The sequence below is a fragment of the Phacochoerus africanus genome, chromosome 3, assembly GCF_016906955.1.
Source record: "Phacochoerus africanus isolate WHEZ1 chromosome 3, ROS_Pafr_v1, whole genome shotgun sequence".
Lineage (NCBI taxonomy): Eukaryota > Metazoa > Chordata > Mammalia > Artiodactyla > Suidae > Phacochoerus > Phacochoerus africanus.
This window is the reverse complement of record NC_062546.1, coordinates 6,097,691-6,114,438: the sequence shown is the minus strand read 5'-3', so window position 1 is coordinate 6,114,438 and position 16,748 is coordinate 6,097,691. Positions and strand designations below refer to the sequence as shown.

The 16,748-nt window shown below is 48.5% G+C and overlaps 1 protein-coding gene across 1 annotated transcript in view; it reads left to right on the top strand.

Moving 5' to 3' along the window:
- Positions 1 to 11,734, top strand: part of CASS4 (Cas scaffold protein family member 4) — a 39,716-nt gene extending 27,982 nt beyond the window's left edge. The window contains exons 3-7 of the mRNA XM_047770813.1: positions 2,337 to 2,438; positions 5,323 to 5,403; positions 6,432 to 7,742; positions 9,186 to 9,263; positions 10,965 to 11,734. Of these exons, the coding sequence (XP_047626769.1) occupies positions 2,337 to 2,438; positions 5,323 to 5,403; positions 6,432 to 7,742; positions 9,186 to 9,263; positions 10,965 to 11,375 (1,983 nt within the window). The 3' untranslated portion in view covers positions 11,376 to 11,734. The remainder of the gene's footprint in view (positions 1 to 2,336; positions 2,439 to 5,322; positions 5,404 to 6,431; positions 7,743 to 9,185; positions 9,264 to 10,964) is intronic.
- The last annotated feature ends 5,014 nt before the right edge of the window (positions 11,735 to 16,748 follow it).

Below are 16,748 nucleotides of genomic sequence, written 5' to 3'. Positions count from 1 at the left end.
CAAGTCTGTTCTCTATGTCTGTGAATCTGTTTCTCTTTCATAGATAGGTTCACTTGTGCCATATACATATATATATATATTTTTTTGTCTTTTTGCTATTTCTTGGGCTGCTCCCGCGGCATATGGAGGTTCCCAGGCTAGGGGTCCAATCGGAGCTGTAGCCACCGGCCTACGCCAGAGCCACAGCAACGCGGGATCCGAGCCACATCTGCGACCTACACCACAGCTCACGGCAATGCCAGATCATTAACCCACTGAGCAAGGGCGGGGACTCAGATTCGTTAACCACTGCGCCACGACGGGAACTCCCACTTGTGCCATATTTTAAATTCCACATATAAGTGATATCATATGGTATTTGTCTTTCTCTTTCTGACTTACTTCACTTAGTACGAGAATCTCTAGTTGTATCTGTGTTGCTGTGAGTGGCATGATTTTGTTCTTTTTTATGGCTGAGTAGTATTCCATTGTGTATATACATATATATATACACCACATCTTCTTAATCCATTCATCTGTTGATGGACACTGAGGTTGTTTCCATGTCTTGGCTATTGTGAACAGTGCTGCCATGAACATAGGGGTGCATGTATCTTTTTGAATGAAAGTGTTGTCCGGATATAAGCCCAGGAGTGGGATTGCTGGATCATATGGTAGTTCTATATTTAGTTTTCTGAGGAACCTCTGTAATGCTTTCTGTAGTGGTTGTACCGATTTACATTCCCACCAGTCCTGCAATTCCCAAGGGTTTCCCTTTTCTCCACACCCTCTCCAGGCTTTATTATTCACAGACTTATTAACAATGGCCATTCTGACCCATGACAGGTGGTACCTCACTGCGGTTTTGATTTGCATTTCCCTAATCATTAGTGAGTTGAGCATTTTTTCATGTATCTACTGGCCATCCATATGGCTTCCAAGAAATGTCCATTTAGGTCTTCTGCCCATTTTTCAATTGGGTTTTTTGGGTTTTTGTTGTTGAGTGGTGTGAGTTGTTTGTATATTTTATCTGTTAATTTTTTTTATTAAAGTGTAACCTATAGATCCTAAGGGTATATTGTTCAGTCATTAGAATCCAGATCTAGAAGCAGAACAAAACTGACACTCCAGAAGCCCCCTCCCACCTCTCCCAGCCACTTCCCCCCAGGGTAACCACTATTTTGAGCTTTGTTTTACTTTTTGTTCCAACTTCCTTAACATAACAGACTGGCCTCTTTTTGGGGAAAAAAAAAAAACAAACCCCACCATGCAAAGAAGGTGTTTGATTTTGGTTTAAATTCAGAGAGGGCAGTCTTTTGTATCGCAAGTAAAAAGGGTCAGATTTCCCAATGAAATTCTTTTAGACCCTCTAATTTCTGAACTGGGGTTTCCTTCTGTCCCCCGAAACCTTTCAAACCACACTTCTCAAAACATGTCCCACAATCGATTGCCACCTTCAGCCTACGTTTTCCAAGAAACACTGGGCATTTTTGACCTGACTTCTTTCCACCTGAAAATCCACACACAGGAAAGCCCCACTGCTGTCTGTAGAGGGCCTTGTGGGCAAGTGTGACCCATAGAGTCAGATGCATGAAGAAATTGGACTTCTGGTGACAGAATAATAGCAGTGGAACCACATTTGGAAAGGCTCTGCACTGGGCGAGAGCTCTGGTGATCGAAGAAGGGGGAGGCGGGTAGGAAGGAAAGAAGAGGGACTGGCGAGTGACAGCTGGAGGCAGACGATGCATAGTCCCTGGGGTTGGACAGGAGATGGCCCAAGAGGAGCTTGGAATTAACCCAGAGTGTGATAGGGAACCACTGCCGACTTTGTCCTTAGACCAGCCAGCCAGAGACCAGTGGGGACAAGTCAGTTTTCCTGACCCCTGCAGTGAGAGGATCCCAGAGCAGAAGATAAGGTGGCCCCCAAAAAGCCCCCTAGTCTGCCCATTCATGGCTGGGTCCTCAGCATCATTAGACAAACATGTTAATAACCCAGGATTGGAAGCACAGCCTCGGACCCTAGCAAACCTCAGAATCGCCTGGGAAGCTGGTGATCCTGCAGCTTCCCAGTTTCTCTGTCAAAACTCAGAGGTTCTGTACAACAGACACAGAGCCCAGGAATCTGCATTTCCTACCCGCCTCCCAGGCGAGGCTGATGCAGGCAGCGATGGGCCAGCCTGCGAGGAAGACCGCCCTCCACCCCAAGACCTCCCCACCAGCCTCCTGCTATTCCCGGTCTCCTAGCAAAGGGCCTCCCGTTACAGGTCCTGGAGGACTTGCCGGCTGCCTCCGCTGTCTCCTCATCCGTGGACTCAGTGGTGATGTTTCTTTCCCTGTGTCTTCTTTCTGTCCCCAAGGCCATCTTCACGATTCCCAGGGCTGCTCGGACCTCGTTGCCAGCTCTGCCTTGCCAGGTGTACGATGTACCCGCCCAGAGCCGGTGCCCCCCAGCCTCAAAGGTGAGCCCCATCTGTGACTGCCCTCCCCCCACCCAGGCCTCTCCATCCAAATGGTGGGGTCTCAGCATCATGCTGCCCTGCATTTCAGCTTTACTGCTGGGAGATCCGGAGCTTCAGTCGTGACTCCCAAGGTCATATCATCACTCAGAAGCCGGCTTTGTGCCCGGGGAGCCCAGACCTGCTCAGGAGAATGTTACAGTTATTGGAATTTTGAGCATTTTAAAATTGTTTTTACTTTTTTTTTCCCATATACCCTCAGCATGGAAGTTCCCAGGCCAGGAGCTAAATTGGAGCTGTAGCTGTGACCTACACGGCAGCTGTGGCAACGCCAGATCCTTCAACCCACTGCGCTGGGCCAGGGATCAAACCCACACCTCTGTAACTGCAGCTGCAACTGAATTCTTAACCCACTTCGCCATGGCAGGAACTCCAAAAAATTTTACTTTAAAAAATTTTTACTGGCAGAGCTTCCATGCCTGCCTGCTTGCATCTCTTACAAGTGTTCCATCCTAATAAATCTGTTTTTTGCCTAAAAAAATTTTTTTTTTAATTTTTACTTTACTTCACTTGTAATAGATACTTTTTTATGTATTTATTTTTTTTTGCTTTTTAGGGCTGCACCTACAGCATATGGAAGTTCCCAGGCTAGGGGTTGAATCGGAGCTATAGCTGCCAGCCTACACCACAGCCACAGCCACAGCCATGCCAGATCCTTAACTGAATGATCAAGGCCAGGGATTGAACCCGGGTCCTCATGGATATTAGTCAGGTTCATTACCACTGAGCCACAAGGGGCGCTCCCTATAATACATACTTTATAGCTATGTATCTACCTATACGCATATATACAAATACATGTATCTGCACTTTTTAAAAGTAATAATATGAATGATATATATCACAGTCTTAATGTTGTCATTGGTTGTCTTAACATTGATTATCTCTGGGGGAGGAAATTTTAGGGTTTTTTTTTTTAACTTATTTGAATATCACTGGTACTTTGATTTTGTAAGATAATGCTTCATGTAATCAGAAAAAAACCCTGCCTCATTTCTCAGCCCATCAAAACTGCCCTGTGGCTGCAGGCTGCCCTGTCCAGCTCTGCGCATTGGAGTGGCCTGGGTGCTTTAACTAGGCCTGCTTCCTGGAACCACCCCCGGAGACACTGATGTCTGAGGGCTGGGTGGGCCCTGGGCAGCAGGAATTAAAGGTCCCAGGTGGATCTTGAACGCAGTCAGGGCCAAGATCCATGGCTCGAATCTCGGTGAAAATTCAGGCTGCCTCTGTGACTTCCTGGTCACTTGCGGGTCAGAAGTCTCAGTGGAGGAGTTTGCAGGTCTCATCCAGGCAGTGCCCAACCTTCCTACTACCTTTGAGCGAAAGGTCCTGCCTCTGGGCTCCTGTGTGGCGCCTGGGCTCCTGCCACAAGGACGGAGGAGCTCACCTGTCACTTGTCTCAGCAGGGTTAGACCTGGTGCACTCTGACCCCAAGCTCAGGTGGCACAACTCCAGTCACAGAAGGTCCTGGTGGGCACTGTCCGCTCTGCTCAAAGGCAGTGAAAAGAGTTTCTTCCTTCCCACACCGAGGAGGGCACAGCAGGAGACGCACAGCCCACCTCCCACCCAAGAAACCCCCTCTTTAAATTCCTGCTTTTTCTCTTCCTTTGCAAAATCTGTTTTGGTGCTCTCAGCTCGCTTTGAATGTGCAGCCTATTTTTCACATCCTAATGCATATAGTTCCTCATTGCTGCACACACACAAAATGCCTATCATGTGGAGGAGTTCCTGTCGTGGCTCAGTGGTAACAAATCCGACTAGGATCCATGAGGATGTGTGTTCCATCCCTGGCCTCAATCAGTGGGTTAAGGATCCAGCATTGCCCTGAGCTGTGGGGTCGGTTGCAAATGCAGCTCAGATCTGGCGTTGCTGTGGCTGTGGCTCTGTCGTAGGCTGGTAGTTGCAGCTCCAAATTTGACCCCTAGTCTGGGAACTTCCATATGCTGTGAGTGTAGCCCTAAAAAGACCAAAAAAAAAAAATGCCTATTATGTGTACAGGCATCATAAGTGTCATGTCTTTTGCTCATTAATAGGCGTGTATACGTCATTCGGCTCAGTGTCTAGTAGTTCACCCGCATTCAATAAATATTTTCAGGATGAATAAGGTATAATCACAGGAAAATTTATACTGAAAAAAAGCAAGAAAGACAGGAGTTCTGGAGTTCCCGTTGTGGCGCAGGGGTTAACGAATCCGACTAGGAACCATGAGGTTTCGGGTTTGGTCCCTGCCCTTGCTCAGTGGGTTTAGGATCCGGCGTTGCCATGAGCTGTGATGTAGGTCACAGATGTGGCTCGAATCCCGCGTTGCTGTGGCTCTGGCGTAGGCTGGCAGCTACAGCTCCAATTCGACCCCTAGCCTGGGAACCTCCATGTGCTGCGGGAGTGGCCCTAGAAAAGGCAAAAAGACAAAAAAAAAAAAAAAAAGACAGGAGTTCTCTTGTGGAGCAGTGGGTTAAGGATCGCTTGTCACTGCAGTGTCTTGGGTCACTGCTGTGGTGCAGGTTGAAAATACACAATTCCACCATCCAAACATCATGACTGAAGGCCTCAAAGTCTTCAGTGATTTGTGTGTGGTTTTTTTTTTTTTGGCTGCACCTGCGACATGTGTAAGTTCCCCAGCCAGGGATCAAACCCATGACAGAGCAGCGACCCCAGCTGCCACAGTAGCAACACCAGATCCTTAACCTGCTGGGCCACAAGAGAACTCTTGATTTGCGTTTTCATTGCGGTGGGGGGGCAGAAACAATGCCTAACTGGAGAGAGTTTGTGATGTGCAGCCATCAGGAAGGAAAAATCCAAGTTGTCCTCCTGTGTGGTCTTTCCCCAGGAACCAGGGAAGCAGCAGCTCTATGACATACCCCCCAGCTGCCAAAAGGCCACCCTCGGTCCCCTGAGCAGCCAAGCAAATGTAAGTATGAAAGGTACTGAGAGCCGGTGCTCTGCAAACCTGAACCACCCCTGGGAAATGTAATTAACTTGGTCAGCATTAAGACGGCAGCTCCCTCCGAGCAGAACTTACTTCGCTGGAGGCAAAACCCATAACTGCAGTGGTTATGCAACAGGGCAAGTTGTGTGGTTTGGATATATCTTTTCCATCATTTCCAGATGCCTCAGTTTCTTATTCCAGGTTTATTGGGGATATTGACCTAATTCCTGCAAAGGACCCGGTACAGTGCTTGGCACAGAGCAAGAGCTCAGTAGACTTTAGATAAGTGCTTCTTATGATCATAACACATCTCGGAGACGTGTTGCATTAAAGTGGGCTTTTATTTGTATATCAGGGAGGTGCCTTAATTTGAAATCTGTAAGCCATGTGTATTGACGGATTCTGTCACATGTATACAATAAAAATGTACCTGTGCCCAAGGTGGCATCCCAGCAGTGTCACAGGAATGCGTAGGAGTTTTGTATATGGACAGCAAGGGGTTAGGAGGACATTTGGGGCAGAGGAACCAGTTTGGGCAAAATTAGGGAGTTCCCTGGTGGCTCGGTGGGTTAAGGATCCGGCATTGTCACTGCTATGGCTCAGGTCGCTGCTGTGGTTCGGGTTTGATCCCTGGCCTGGGAACCTTCATGTGCCATGGGCGTTCCCCCCCGCAAAAAAAAGAGTCACAGATTGGGCAAAATTAAATGTAGTGATATAAGAAGGCATTCTGAGCTCAAGGAAAGGCAAGCAGCCTGGGTGGCTGGACCTTTAAGGAGGGTGGTGGCAGGAGTGGTGGCAGAAGCAGTGGCAAAGAGGCTCCAAAGGGGGCTGGTGCCAGACGCGGAAGGGCTTGAGTGAAGGAGCATGAGCAGGGGAGTGATAATCAGACTTTTAAGAAGCCCAGTGCCCAGTGCTTAGTGGGTCCTCAGTATAATGCACACTGGTCACACCAGTCGCCCACACCCTCTTTGCCTTGCTCCTAAACTGCGTGACTCTGTGGTTCTTCACAGGGACAGAATGTTCCTCTGACATCAGCCACTGCCTTAAGGAGGGGCGGCTGCAACACGCTACCAAACCCTCAGAAATTGGAATGGATCTACGACACGCCGGTGTCTCTGGAAAAGGCTGGTGTTCAAAAGGCATCACTGGCCAACTCTGGGGAAGAACTAGGGCACCGCGGCCTCCCCAGGTACATGTCCAGTTTCCACAGCCCTCCCAACAGCATCGCAAGGTCCCACCCTCCACACTCGCAGAAAAATGGTCCCATGCAGAAAAAACTCAGCCTTCCAGAAATTCCTTCTTACAGCTTCCCGCCGCCCAAGCGCATGTTCCCTTTGGATGAAAGTGTCAGCTATAAGGTCCCTTCGAGCTTTCTGATCCCCCGAGTGGAACAGCAGAACACCACCCCCAACATTTATGACGTCCCCAGAGCAATGCCAGATGTCCCCCAGGTGGGGAAAGAGCTGGGAAAAGCCGGCGGGCCGTCAGAGAATTCCGTGGACCACAGTTCCTCGTGGTTCTGCAGCCGGGCAGCATCGCTCTCTCCCGAACCCGACAGCATCTCCGTCTCCAGTTCTGACAGCAGAGCCAGTGTCCTTTCCTCCTGCTCCTCCACGTCCACCGACTCCTCCTCCAGCTCCTTCTCGGAAGAGGCAGCCAAAGAGCTCCCCTTGGACCTGGACTCGGCCAAAGAGACGGTCACGGCTCTGCAGCACAAGGTGGTCAGCTCTGTGTCCAGCCTGATGCACTTTGTCAGTAGGAAGTGGAGGTTCAGAGACTCTCTGGAGGCCAACATCAACGCGATCCGCAGGGCCACTGACCGCATAGAGGAATCCTTGAGAGAATTTCTGGATTTCGCCCACGGAGTCCGTGGGACCGCGGGCAACCTCACCGACAGTAACCTTCAGACCAAGATTAGGGATCAGCTACAGACAATCGCCAACGCCCACCAAATCCTGCTAGAAACGAAGGAGCGCCTGGAGAGCTGCGGCTGGTCCCTGGAAGTCCTTGCAACTGACAAAGTCCACAACAGCCCGGACGACCTGGAGAGGTTTGTCCTGGTGGCCCGGATGGTCCCTGAAGACATCAAGAGGTTCGCCTCCATCGTCATCGCCAACGGCAGGCTCCTTTTCAAGCCGAACTGTGAGAAGGAAGAGCCTGTGCAGTGGACCCCAGATGCAGAATTTAAGCTTGCGAAAGGCATCCAGCTGCCCCGAAGGGAGGGCGAATCATACCAGAGGAAGGCTCCTTTTCAGAAACAAAGGGCAAGTGAACAGCCTCCTGAACTAATAGAGAAAAATAAAACGAATGCCTGTGGACAGGTGAGTGCAAAGTTCCGACTGGGATCCTCTAAGGGGGCGGCCCATTTTTATCTGGAGGGGTCACTGGTAAGTTCCCTGCTGAGAACCTGTCAAGAGTGGTCCCGTCTTTAGAGAGACAGGGGTGCCAGTTTCTGGAAGCTAAGATTCATGAAAGTAAAATCCTAGATGCCATCTTATTAAGAAGCAAGACACTTTTTTTTTTTTTTAATATTAAGATAGAGGATGCCTTCTAGAAATTTGAGGGTTTCGGGCTGCCTTCTGATGCTAGGATTAGAAAGGCTTTGGGAAATCTTTTGAAATTTGTTCTTTGAGCAGAAATTTTAATCTCACCATCAAGTTTCCTTGCATTTTGGAAAGCTGTAAATTTAGTCATTGTCAGTGTGTTTCTTAGAAACAGAAGAGGAAGTGGAAACCCTTCCAGATTGTGGGTGGTCCTGGCAGTTTCCAGACACGAGTTACTCTCAGAAATACTTGGCTCCCGGCGTTTAGACACGGTGCAAAGAAACCCGTAGTTCAAGAATTGCAAGTGTCTACAGCAGAAATTGACAGGACCTTGTAAATCAACTATAATAAAAATATAAATCTTAAAAAAAAAAAGAATTGAAAGTCTCAAGAGGTACAGCAGGTAACTTGGGGGTTGTGTCAGGGAGGTAACTTGCAGCTCCGAGTCTTGGTTTTCTGCTGATAGGCCTAGCAGGGCAAAGGTTTTTTTTGTTTTGTTTTGTTTTTGTTTTTTTTCCCAGCCCCTCCTCATATGGAAGTTCACAGGCCAGGGATCAGAGACCTAAGCTGGATCTTCAACCCACTGTACCAGGCCCGGGGCTCGAACCCGTGTCCCAGTGCTCCCAAGATGCCACCGATCCCGCTGCAGCATAGCGGGAAATCCACAAGGGCTTTAACACACTCTGGAGAAGCGGGACATCTGGATATTTTTCATTTCCCGTTTAAACTGTGTGTCATTTTCTTGGGCCATGCTGGTAGGCAAAATTCAGAGCTCAGGCTGTCAAGGTTGCCCTTGTTGGGAAAAAGCATCAATAAGGCAGAACTATTAACAAAAACACAAGGAGGATGCAGGGCGTTTAAAGTGGACGTAACCAGGAGTTCCCATCGTGGCGCAGTGGTTAAGGAATCCGACTAGAAACCATGAGGTTGTAGGTTTGATCCCTGGCCTTGCTCAGTGGGTTAAGGATCCGGCGTTGCCATGAGCTGTGGTGTAGGTCGCAGACGCGGCTCGGATCCCGCGTTGCTGTGGCTCTGGCGTAGGCCGGCGGCTACAGCTCTGATTCGACCCCTAGCCTGGGAACCTCCATATGCCGCGGGAGCGGCCCTAGAAATGGCAAAAAGACAATAAATAAATAAATAAAAAATAAAGTGGACGTAACCAGCTACGCAGTTGTGTAAAGACCATTCTAGTTGGTAATTCGAAGGGATTTAATTTTTCAGAAGTTGCCTCACCTAGAAGAGAAAGAAAAACCCATCTTGGAACAAAGGGTGGATGAAAAGAAAGACTTAGAAACACAGGTAAGCAATGACATTCACTCTCTAATACTTTTAGATTTTTTCTTCCTTTTAGGGCCACTCTGGTGGCATATGAAGTTCCCAGGCTAGGAGTCTAATCAGAGCTGTAGCTGCCAGCCTACGCCACAGCCACAGCAATGTGGGATCTGAGCCACGTCTGCGACCTACACCACAGCTCATGGCAACGCCGAATCCTTAACCCACTGGGCGAGGGATTGAACCCAAAACCTCGTGGTTCCTAGTTGGATTCACTTCCACTTCACCACGACGGGAACTCCAGCATGCACAGTTTAATAGAAAGAATGTTTCAGACCTGCTGACTAGGCTAAAAGCTCCACATCTTCATTTTGCTAACTGAGTGTCCCTAGGCAGGCTTTTCTCTTCAGGCACCTCAGTGTCCTTAGCTATAACCTAATGAAAGGACTTTGGGTTTTTTTGTTGTTGTTTGGGGGTTTTTTGGCTGCACCAGTAGCATGCAGAAGTTCCCAGGCCAGGGGTCAAACCTGTGCCACAGCTATAACCAGAGCCACAGAAGTGAAAATGCCAGATCCTTAACCCACTGAGCCGCAAGGGAACTCCCCAAAAGGGCTTTTGATTGTTACCTGGGATGGTTGCCACTAAGTTAGATGCTGAGACTCTTTCGCTAGTGCACAGGCTTTGGTTCCACATTCCAGAAAATAAAATTCATGAAAGCAAATTCTAAATGAAACTTTTTTAGTGCGTAAGATGAATAGTTTAATATTAAAGCAGATAGGTCGGTTTATTTTGATTTCTTCTGAAAATGTGGGGTTTTCAGGTTTACTTCTAATACTAGAATTAGGAAGGATTTTTTTTTTAAAGGCCGCATCCATGGCTTTTGGAAGTTCCTGGGCCGGGGATTGAATCCAAGCCCCGAATGCGGCGACGCGGGATCCTTTAACCCACGCACCAGGCTGAGGATCGAATCCCTGCCTCCACAGTGACCTGAGCCACTGAAGTCAGATTCTTAACCCCCTGCACCATGGCAGGAACTCCAGGAAGGATTTAAAAAATGCTTTAAGGGAGTTCCCGTCGTGGCGCAGTGGTTAACGAATCCGACTAGGAACCGTGAGGTTGCGGGTTCGGTCCCTGCCCTTGCTCAGTGGGTTAACGATCCGGCGTTGCCCTGAGCTGTGGTGTAGGTTGCAGACGCGGCTCGGATCCCGCGTTGCTGTGGCTCTGGCGTAGGCCGGTGGCTACAGCTCCCATTAGACCCCTAGCCTGGGAACCTCCATATGCTGCGGGAGCGGCCTAAGAAATAGCAAAAAGACAAAAAAAAAAAGCTTTAAAATCTGTTCTTTGAGTAAATTTTAAAATCTCTCCATCAAGTTTTCTGCATTTTTTTTAAAGTTATGAATTTAGTCATTGTCTATGAGTTTCTTAGGATGGGTTTCTAATGGTTTGTTGAGAGGACTGCGTGAGATTTCACATGTATATAATATGTATGATTATATGTAATGTATATGATTATGTAGATATGAAATGATTTATACATAACAGTGTTTGAAAACACTCATGTTCCTTTGTTAGGCAAATGTGGCACAGCGAGACTTCTAAACAAAACAGTCCTTTCTCATAAAAAGTCTAGCTAATTGAGCGAAAACAGGAAAAGGGGGGCAACCACAGCCTGTCGATCAAATCTCTCTCTTATCTCTCGTTTTTTTTTTTTTTTAACCTCTTCTCTAGAATCCAGGCTCCCTGATCCCCCGGCCTTTGAGCCAGCAGAATCCCGAGAAGAGAATCCACCTCTCGGAACACTGCCGGCTCTACTTTGGGGCGCTGCTGAAAGCCATCGGCGTGTTGAACGGCAGCCTCAGCAGCAGGCAGCCCCCCGAGACCTTCATCACGCAGAGCAAGCTGGTCATCATGGTGGGGCAGAAGCTGGTGGACACGCTCTGCAAGGAGACCCAGGAGAGGGACTTTCGCAACGAGATCCTCTGTGGCAGCAGCCACCTCTGCAGCCTGCTCAGGAACCTGGCGCTGGCCACCAAGCACGCCGTGCTGGAGTACCCAAGCCCCGCAGCCCTGGGCCATCTGCAGGCTGAGGCCAGGAAGCTGGAGCAGCACACGCAGCAATTCAGAGGGACCTGGGAATGAGTCTCCGCTCCCCTCCTTCCCCGGGGCAAACCCTCGGCTTCCAAGGCACACCCACAACCTGCAAGGCTGTCCTATGGGAAAAGCCAGACTGGGGAGGCACCCAGCAGGAGGCAACAGCCAGAACCAGTATCACCAAGCAGCCATGCAACCCCAGGACCCTGGCTTCATCCCACAGAGTCAGGGAAACGAGTCAGGTGTTAAGCAAAGACCTTGCTAAGTTTGTAGCATACCCTGTAGGGTCGGCATGTGAAATGAGGCTATAGAAACCAGTTTTTATATTGCCTAAAGGTGTGCCTGTTTTATTTTATTTTATTTTGTCTTTTTGGGGCGGCATCCACAGCATAAGGAGGTTCCAAGGCTAGGGGTCCAATTGGAGCTACAGCTGCTAGCCTACGCTACAGCCACAGCAACGCAGGATCCGAGCCATGTCTTCGACCCACACCACAGCTCATGGCAACACCGGATCCTTAACCCACTGATGGACGCCAGGAATCAAACCTGTGTCCTCATGGATGCTAGTCAGATTCGTTTCTGCTGAGCAACGACAGGAACTCCCAGGTGTGCCTGTTTTAAATTCATTCTTTTCAGACCTTATTTTTTGCGTACCCACACCCTATGTCAAGTTCTAGGTTTGGGGCAGAGGGCACTGATTCACCCAGCGGCTTTGTCCTCAGGAAGCTTACAATCTGGTGGAGAGACAGACAAATAGTGAAGAAATACATAGACAGTGTATTAGGGAAAAAAGTGGGAGGAGGGAGGAGAGCTTCTTTTCAAATGATTACTTTCTGCATCTGCTAGAAAATGTGACAAGATTTTCGTCTTGGATTGAATTAATTCCGTGAGATTGGTGCCATTTACGTATCTGCATCTTACACCCCCCCAAAATTTTTTTTGCAATTGTATTTTAGCTGAGTTAAAGAAGCATGCTATATTTGCAACGGGACATGTCCCGTTGGGTTTCTTATTAATTTATTTTGTACATGATAGGTTCTGTGTTGATAAATTCAGCAGGCTCAGAAAGATTTATACCTCAATCTGTTACTGTTTATAATATTGTGTAAATATCGTCATGGCCTGAGACATCCTTTGCAGCAATCTTTTCTCTGGAAAAGTCTCTGATCTGTGTCACTTGGGTGCAGGTACCAAAGCAAAATGTTTACTCGTGGCATTCAAACGCATCTCCCTGGAGAGGCAGGTGAAGCCAGGTTTGCACACGCAAGGCTGCTTGGGAAAAGCAAAGCCAGGAAGTGTGGTAGGAGCAGGGTCCCTATCGCCAGGCCCAGATCTGAAATCGGCCCAGAGCTCCCCCCAAGTCAAACCACCTCCTCTTCCTCTCCGTGCAGCTGGGACTTTAGCTCGCGTTGCTATGGTTACATCATCCCCACTTCACACTACAGGTAAAGGTCCATGTTTTCTATGGGCATCTCAGCCACTAAAACCTTCAGAGCCTGGAAGCAGCATCTCCAGGCTGGAAACCACCTGAAATGGTACCGGGTCCAGTTCCTATCTGCTGCTCTGTTCTTAGTAAGTGCTTTTAAGTCGTTGACTGCAAAACGACTCAGTTATTTTCTCGGAGTCAGTTTCAGGGTCCCTGAAGACGGACCCCATCTTTGCGAGGCTTGGTTCTCTACACCAGAATGGAGACAGCCACCTTCTCGGAACAGCCGTGGTCTGTATCCGTTAGGACTCCTTCTGTTACAAGGAATCAAAAAACACATCTAATCTCTCTTAAGCAATAAAGAAAATATATTGATTTATTTATTGGTTTTGTTTATTTATTTAACTTTTATGTATTTCTCTTATGGCCACACCTGCGGCATATGGAAGTTTCTGGGCTAGGCGTCAAACCAGGGCTGCAGCTGAGGCCCACACCACAGCCACAGCAACGTCAGATCTGAGCCGCATCTGTGACCTTTACCACAGCTTGTGGCAATGCTTGCTCCTTAACCCACTGCGCAAGGCCAGGGATTGAGCCTGCATCCTAACAAAGACTATGTTAGGTCCTTAACCCACTGAGCCACAACGGAAACTCCAAGAAAATTTACTGATTGGAATATCTTAAAATTATCCAGGGGCAGGCTGGCTTTAAGCGTAGCTGGTCTGGGGTCCTCCAGCAGAATAATCAAGGCCCAGTCTCTCAGGCCCACTTTCTCGGTATTAGCTCTCATCATTGCAGAGCGGCTGCCCTGAGTTCTGTTCTTCTTGGTTTGTGGCCAGTGAGGAAGAAAGACTCTTGATTTCTGCTTGGACTAGTCTAGATCAGATGCCTGCCCCTGAAAGCACCATGACAAGAGGGGCATATACCTAATACCCAAGTTGACCTAGACCTGGAATTCAGCCCTACACACACACACACACACACACACACACACACACACACACGTATCACACACACACACACACACACACACACGTATCTCTAGAGATGCAGAGATGCAAGAACTGCCAAGTGTCTTGAGATTTTCCCCTGCTTCAAATTAACAAGTTGGCTCACAAGTTAGCTACCACAGATTCATGGATGCTGAGAGAAGACAGGAGATTCTAGGGTCAGAGACGGTGTCAGGGGTCCCCCCGACCACCCCTGTGTTTAAGGCTCCGGTAGGAGGAGTGGCAGGATTCAGCATGCAGGCGTGCTCACAGCGGTGACCTGTCACAGAGAGAAGAAACAAAGGAAAGGGCATGGGCGGTGCCAAGAGTCCCCTCCAGGTGTCACACGGGACACCTCCACTCCCCCAGCAAGAGTTGTGACAACACACAGGAGGTGTCGCCGGCTGGGGAAGCTTCATTGGGGTGACATGTACGTGGCCTCTGCGCAGCACGAATGAAAATCCCAAACTTGGTCAGGGAAAGCAGGTGTTGAGCATGAATCATGTTGTTCATACAAGCAGTTTAGGCACGGTGCCATTCCTACCAACTCTGGGGAGGGTGGAAACCCTACCTAAATCCAACTTGCTTAAAAAAAATTTTTTTATGGCCACACCCACAGCATATGGAAGTTTCCTGGCCAGAGACCCAATCCAAAGCCACAGCTCCAACACTGGACCCTTTTAACCCACTGTGCTGAGCCGGGGATCGAACCCTCACCTCCACAGCAACCCAAGATGCTGCAGTCGGATTCTTAACCCACTGCACCACAGTGGGAACTCCTTGCATTTTTTTTACAAAGTTTTCTTGAAATATAGGTGATTTACAATGACGTGATCATTTCTGCTGTACAAAAAAGGGATTCGCTTAGACACAGACACACACCCATTCTTTTTGAGATTCTTTTCCCATATGGATTATCACGGAGTATTGGGTCGAGTTTCCTGTGCTCTACAGCAGCTCCCTATTGGCCAACATTCCATAGGGCACAGTGTGGATATGCCAGTCCCAACCACCCCCTCTCCCCGCGCCCACCTCTCCATGCACGACCAAAGCCAGTCTTGCAGTCAGGCCTTTCTAAGGATGCTTATCAGGCCTGTTAGCTCAGCTCTCCTGCACAGAGTCAAAAGGCTCTTCTTACAGCATCGCTTTATGTTTATCTCCCCGCCCCCCTCAAGTGCCAGGGACGACGCGAGGGTGGGTGCAGGTGAAGCTGGGCACGCAGTGGGTTTGTGTCAAAGCCAAAAAAACCCAAACAAGGGAAACCCCAATCTTTTGTGATAGGCTCTGTGCAAACCTGCCCAAGTTCTGCCTGAGATGGAGATGTCATCTGTCTTCCAAGGGTGGTTTGCTACAAACATCCTCCAGGGAGTTCCCGTCATGGCTCAGCGGTAATGAGTCTGTCTAGGAACCATGAGGTTGTGGGTTCAATCCCTGGCCTTGGTCAGTGGGTTAAGGATCTGGTGTTTCTGTGGCTGTGATGTAGGCTCGGTGGCTACAGCTCTGATTGGACCCCTAGCCTGGGAACTGCCATATGCCACGGGTGTGGCCCTAAAAAGCAAAAAAAAAAAAAAGATCGTCCAGAACAAAATGTTGTCAATGCCTCTTGCTCAGAAGACGTGCAGAGACCCCCAGAGGACCATGTCCCAGCAGGAGCCCCAGCGAAGTGAGGAGCATCCTTGGAAGAATGAGGGGTCGATGCTAGAAGAGCCCCCAGTAAGGGTTTAGTCCAATGGGAAAAGGCTCTGTCACACACTGGTGATAACACCGGCACGTGTTTAGGAAGCGATCACTGCATTTCAGACCCTGGGCTAATGCTGAAGGTGTTTTGAGCCTCTGAGTCCTTTATGAGACATGGTCTGGTAGGTAATGAGTAGGTCCTGCGTGGTTTCCCAATACCCTCTACACGCGTGTGGAGAGAGATGGAGCGAGCCGAAGAAAGAGAGTAACAGAGTTCTCCACATCGCTCTATGTCTTTGTTTGCGATGCGTTCAAACCAAGGACTTTGTCAACCAAGTACCAACCCACTGGGTTTAAAATAATAAAAATCGCTGCTCTTAGCAAAATGTGTTTCCTTCCTTTTTCTTCAGCAGAGCAGTTATGGAATGAGTTTCTATGGACTAATTCAAGATCATTACTTCCGAAAAAAAGTGTATCAAGTAGGATAAAAATCACATTTTACAGCTTTTAGCAGCTTTTTGCTAAATATTTCTCTTTAATGCCCAGAGTTCTGTACTGTTTCCTCTTCAGTGTAGGAAGGGGAAGTGGGGGGGGGGCAGGGGGGTATAGCAACCTGACCTCAATTAAGCTACATTTCATCGGGAGGCTGGAAGTGGTGAGAAGCCCTACTTAGAGATCTTCCAGTGTGATAAGCCCTGGGCGGGGGGGTCTGGTTTGGTGGCAACTATTTTTATTAACAAAGCATCTTTTAAAAGTTTTGTGTTCTTCCTGAGTATGTACCCCAGGTCTCCTGAAGCTGCCTCTTTGTAAAACTTGCCCTTATTTTTTATTGAAGTTTAGTTGATTTACAATGTTGTGTTAGTTGCAAGTGGACAGCAAAGTGACTCAGTTATACACACACATATTCTTTCTCAGATTCTTTTCCATTATAGATTATTACAAGACAGTAAGTATAGTTCCCTGCGTTACATAGTACTCTGAATTTCTATCCCCCCCGACCCCACGCTATCCTCTTTGGTAACCATAAGTTTGTTTCTTATGCCTGTGAGTCTATTTCTGTTCTGCAAGGAGGTCATTTGCATCTTTTTTTTTTTTTTTTTGCTTTTTAGGGCAGCACTGGCAGCATATGGAGGTTCCCAGGCTAGGGGTTGAATTGGAGCTACAGCTGCTGGCCCACACCACAGCCACAGCAAGGCGGGATCTATCTGAGCCGCGTCTGCAACCTACACGGAAGCTCACTGCAACACCGGATCCTTAACCCACTGAGCGAGGCCAGGGATCAAACCTGCAACCTCACAGCTCCTAGTTGGATTCATTTCCGCCCCGCCA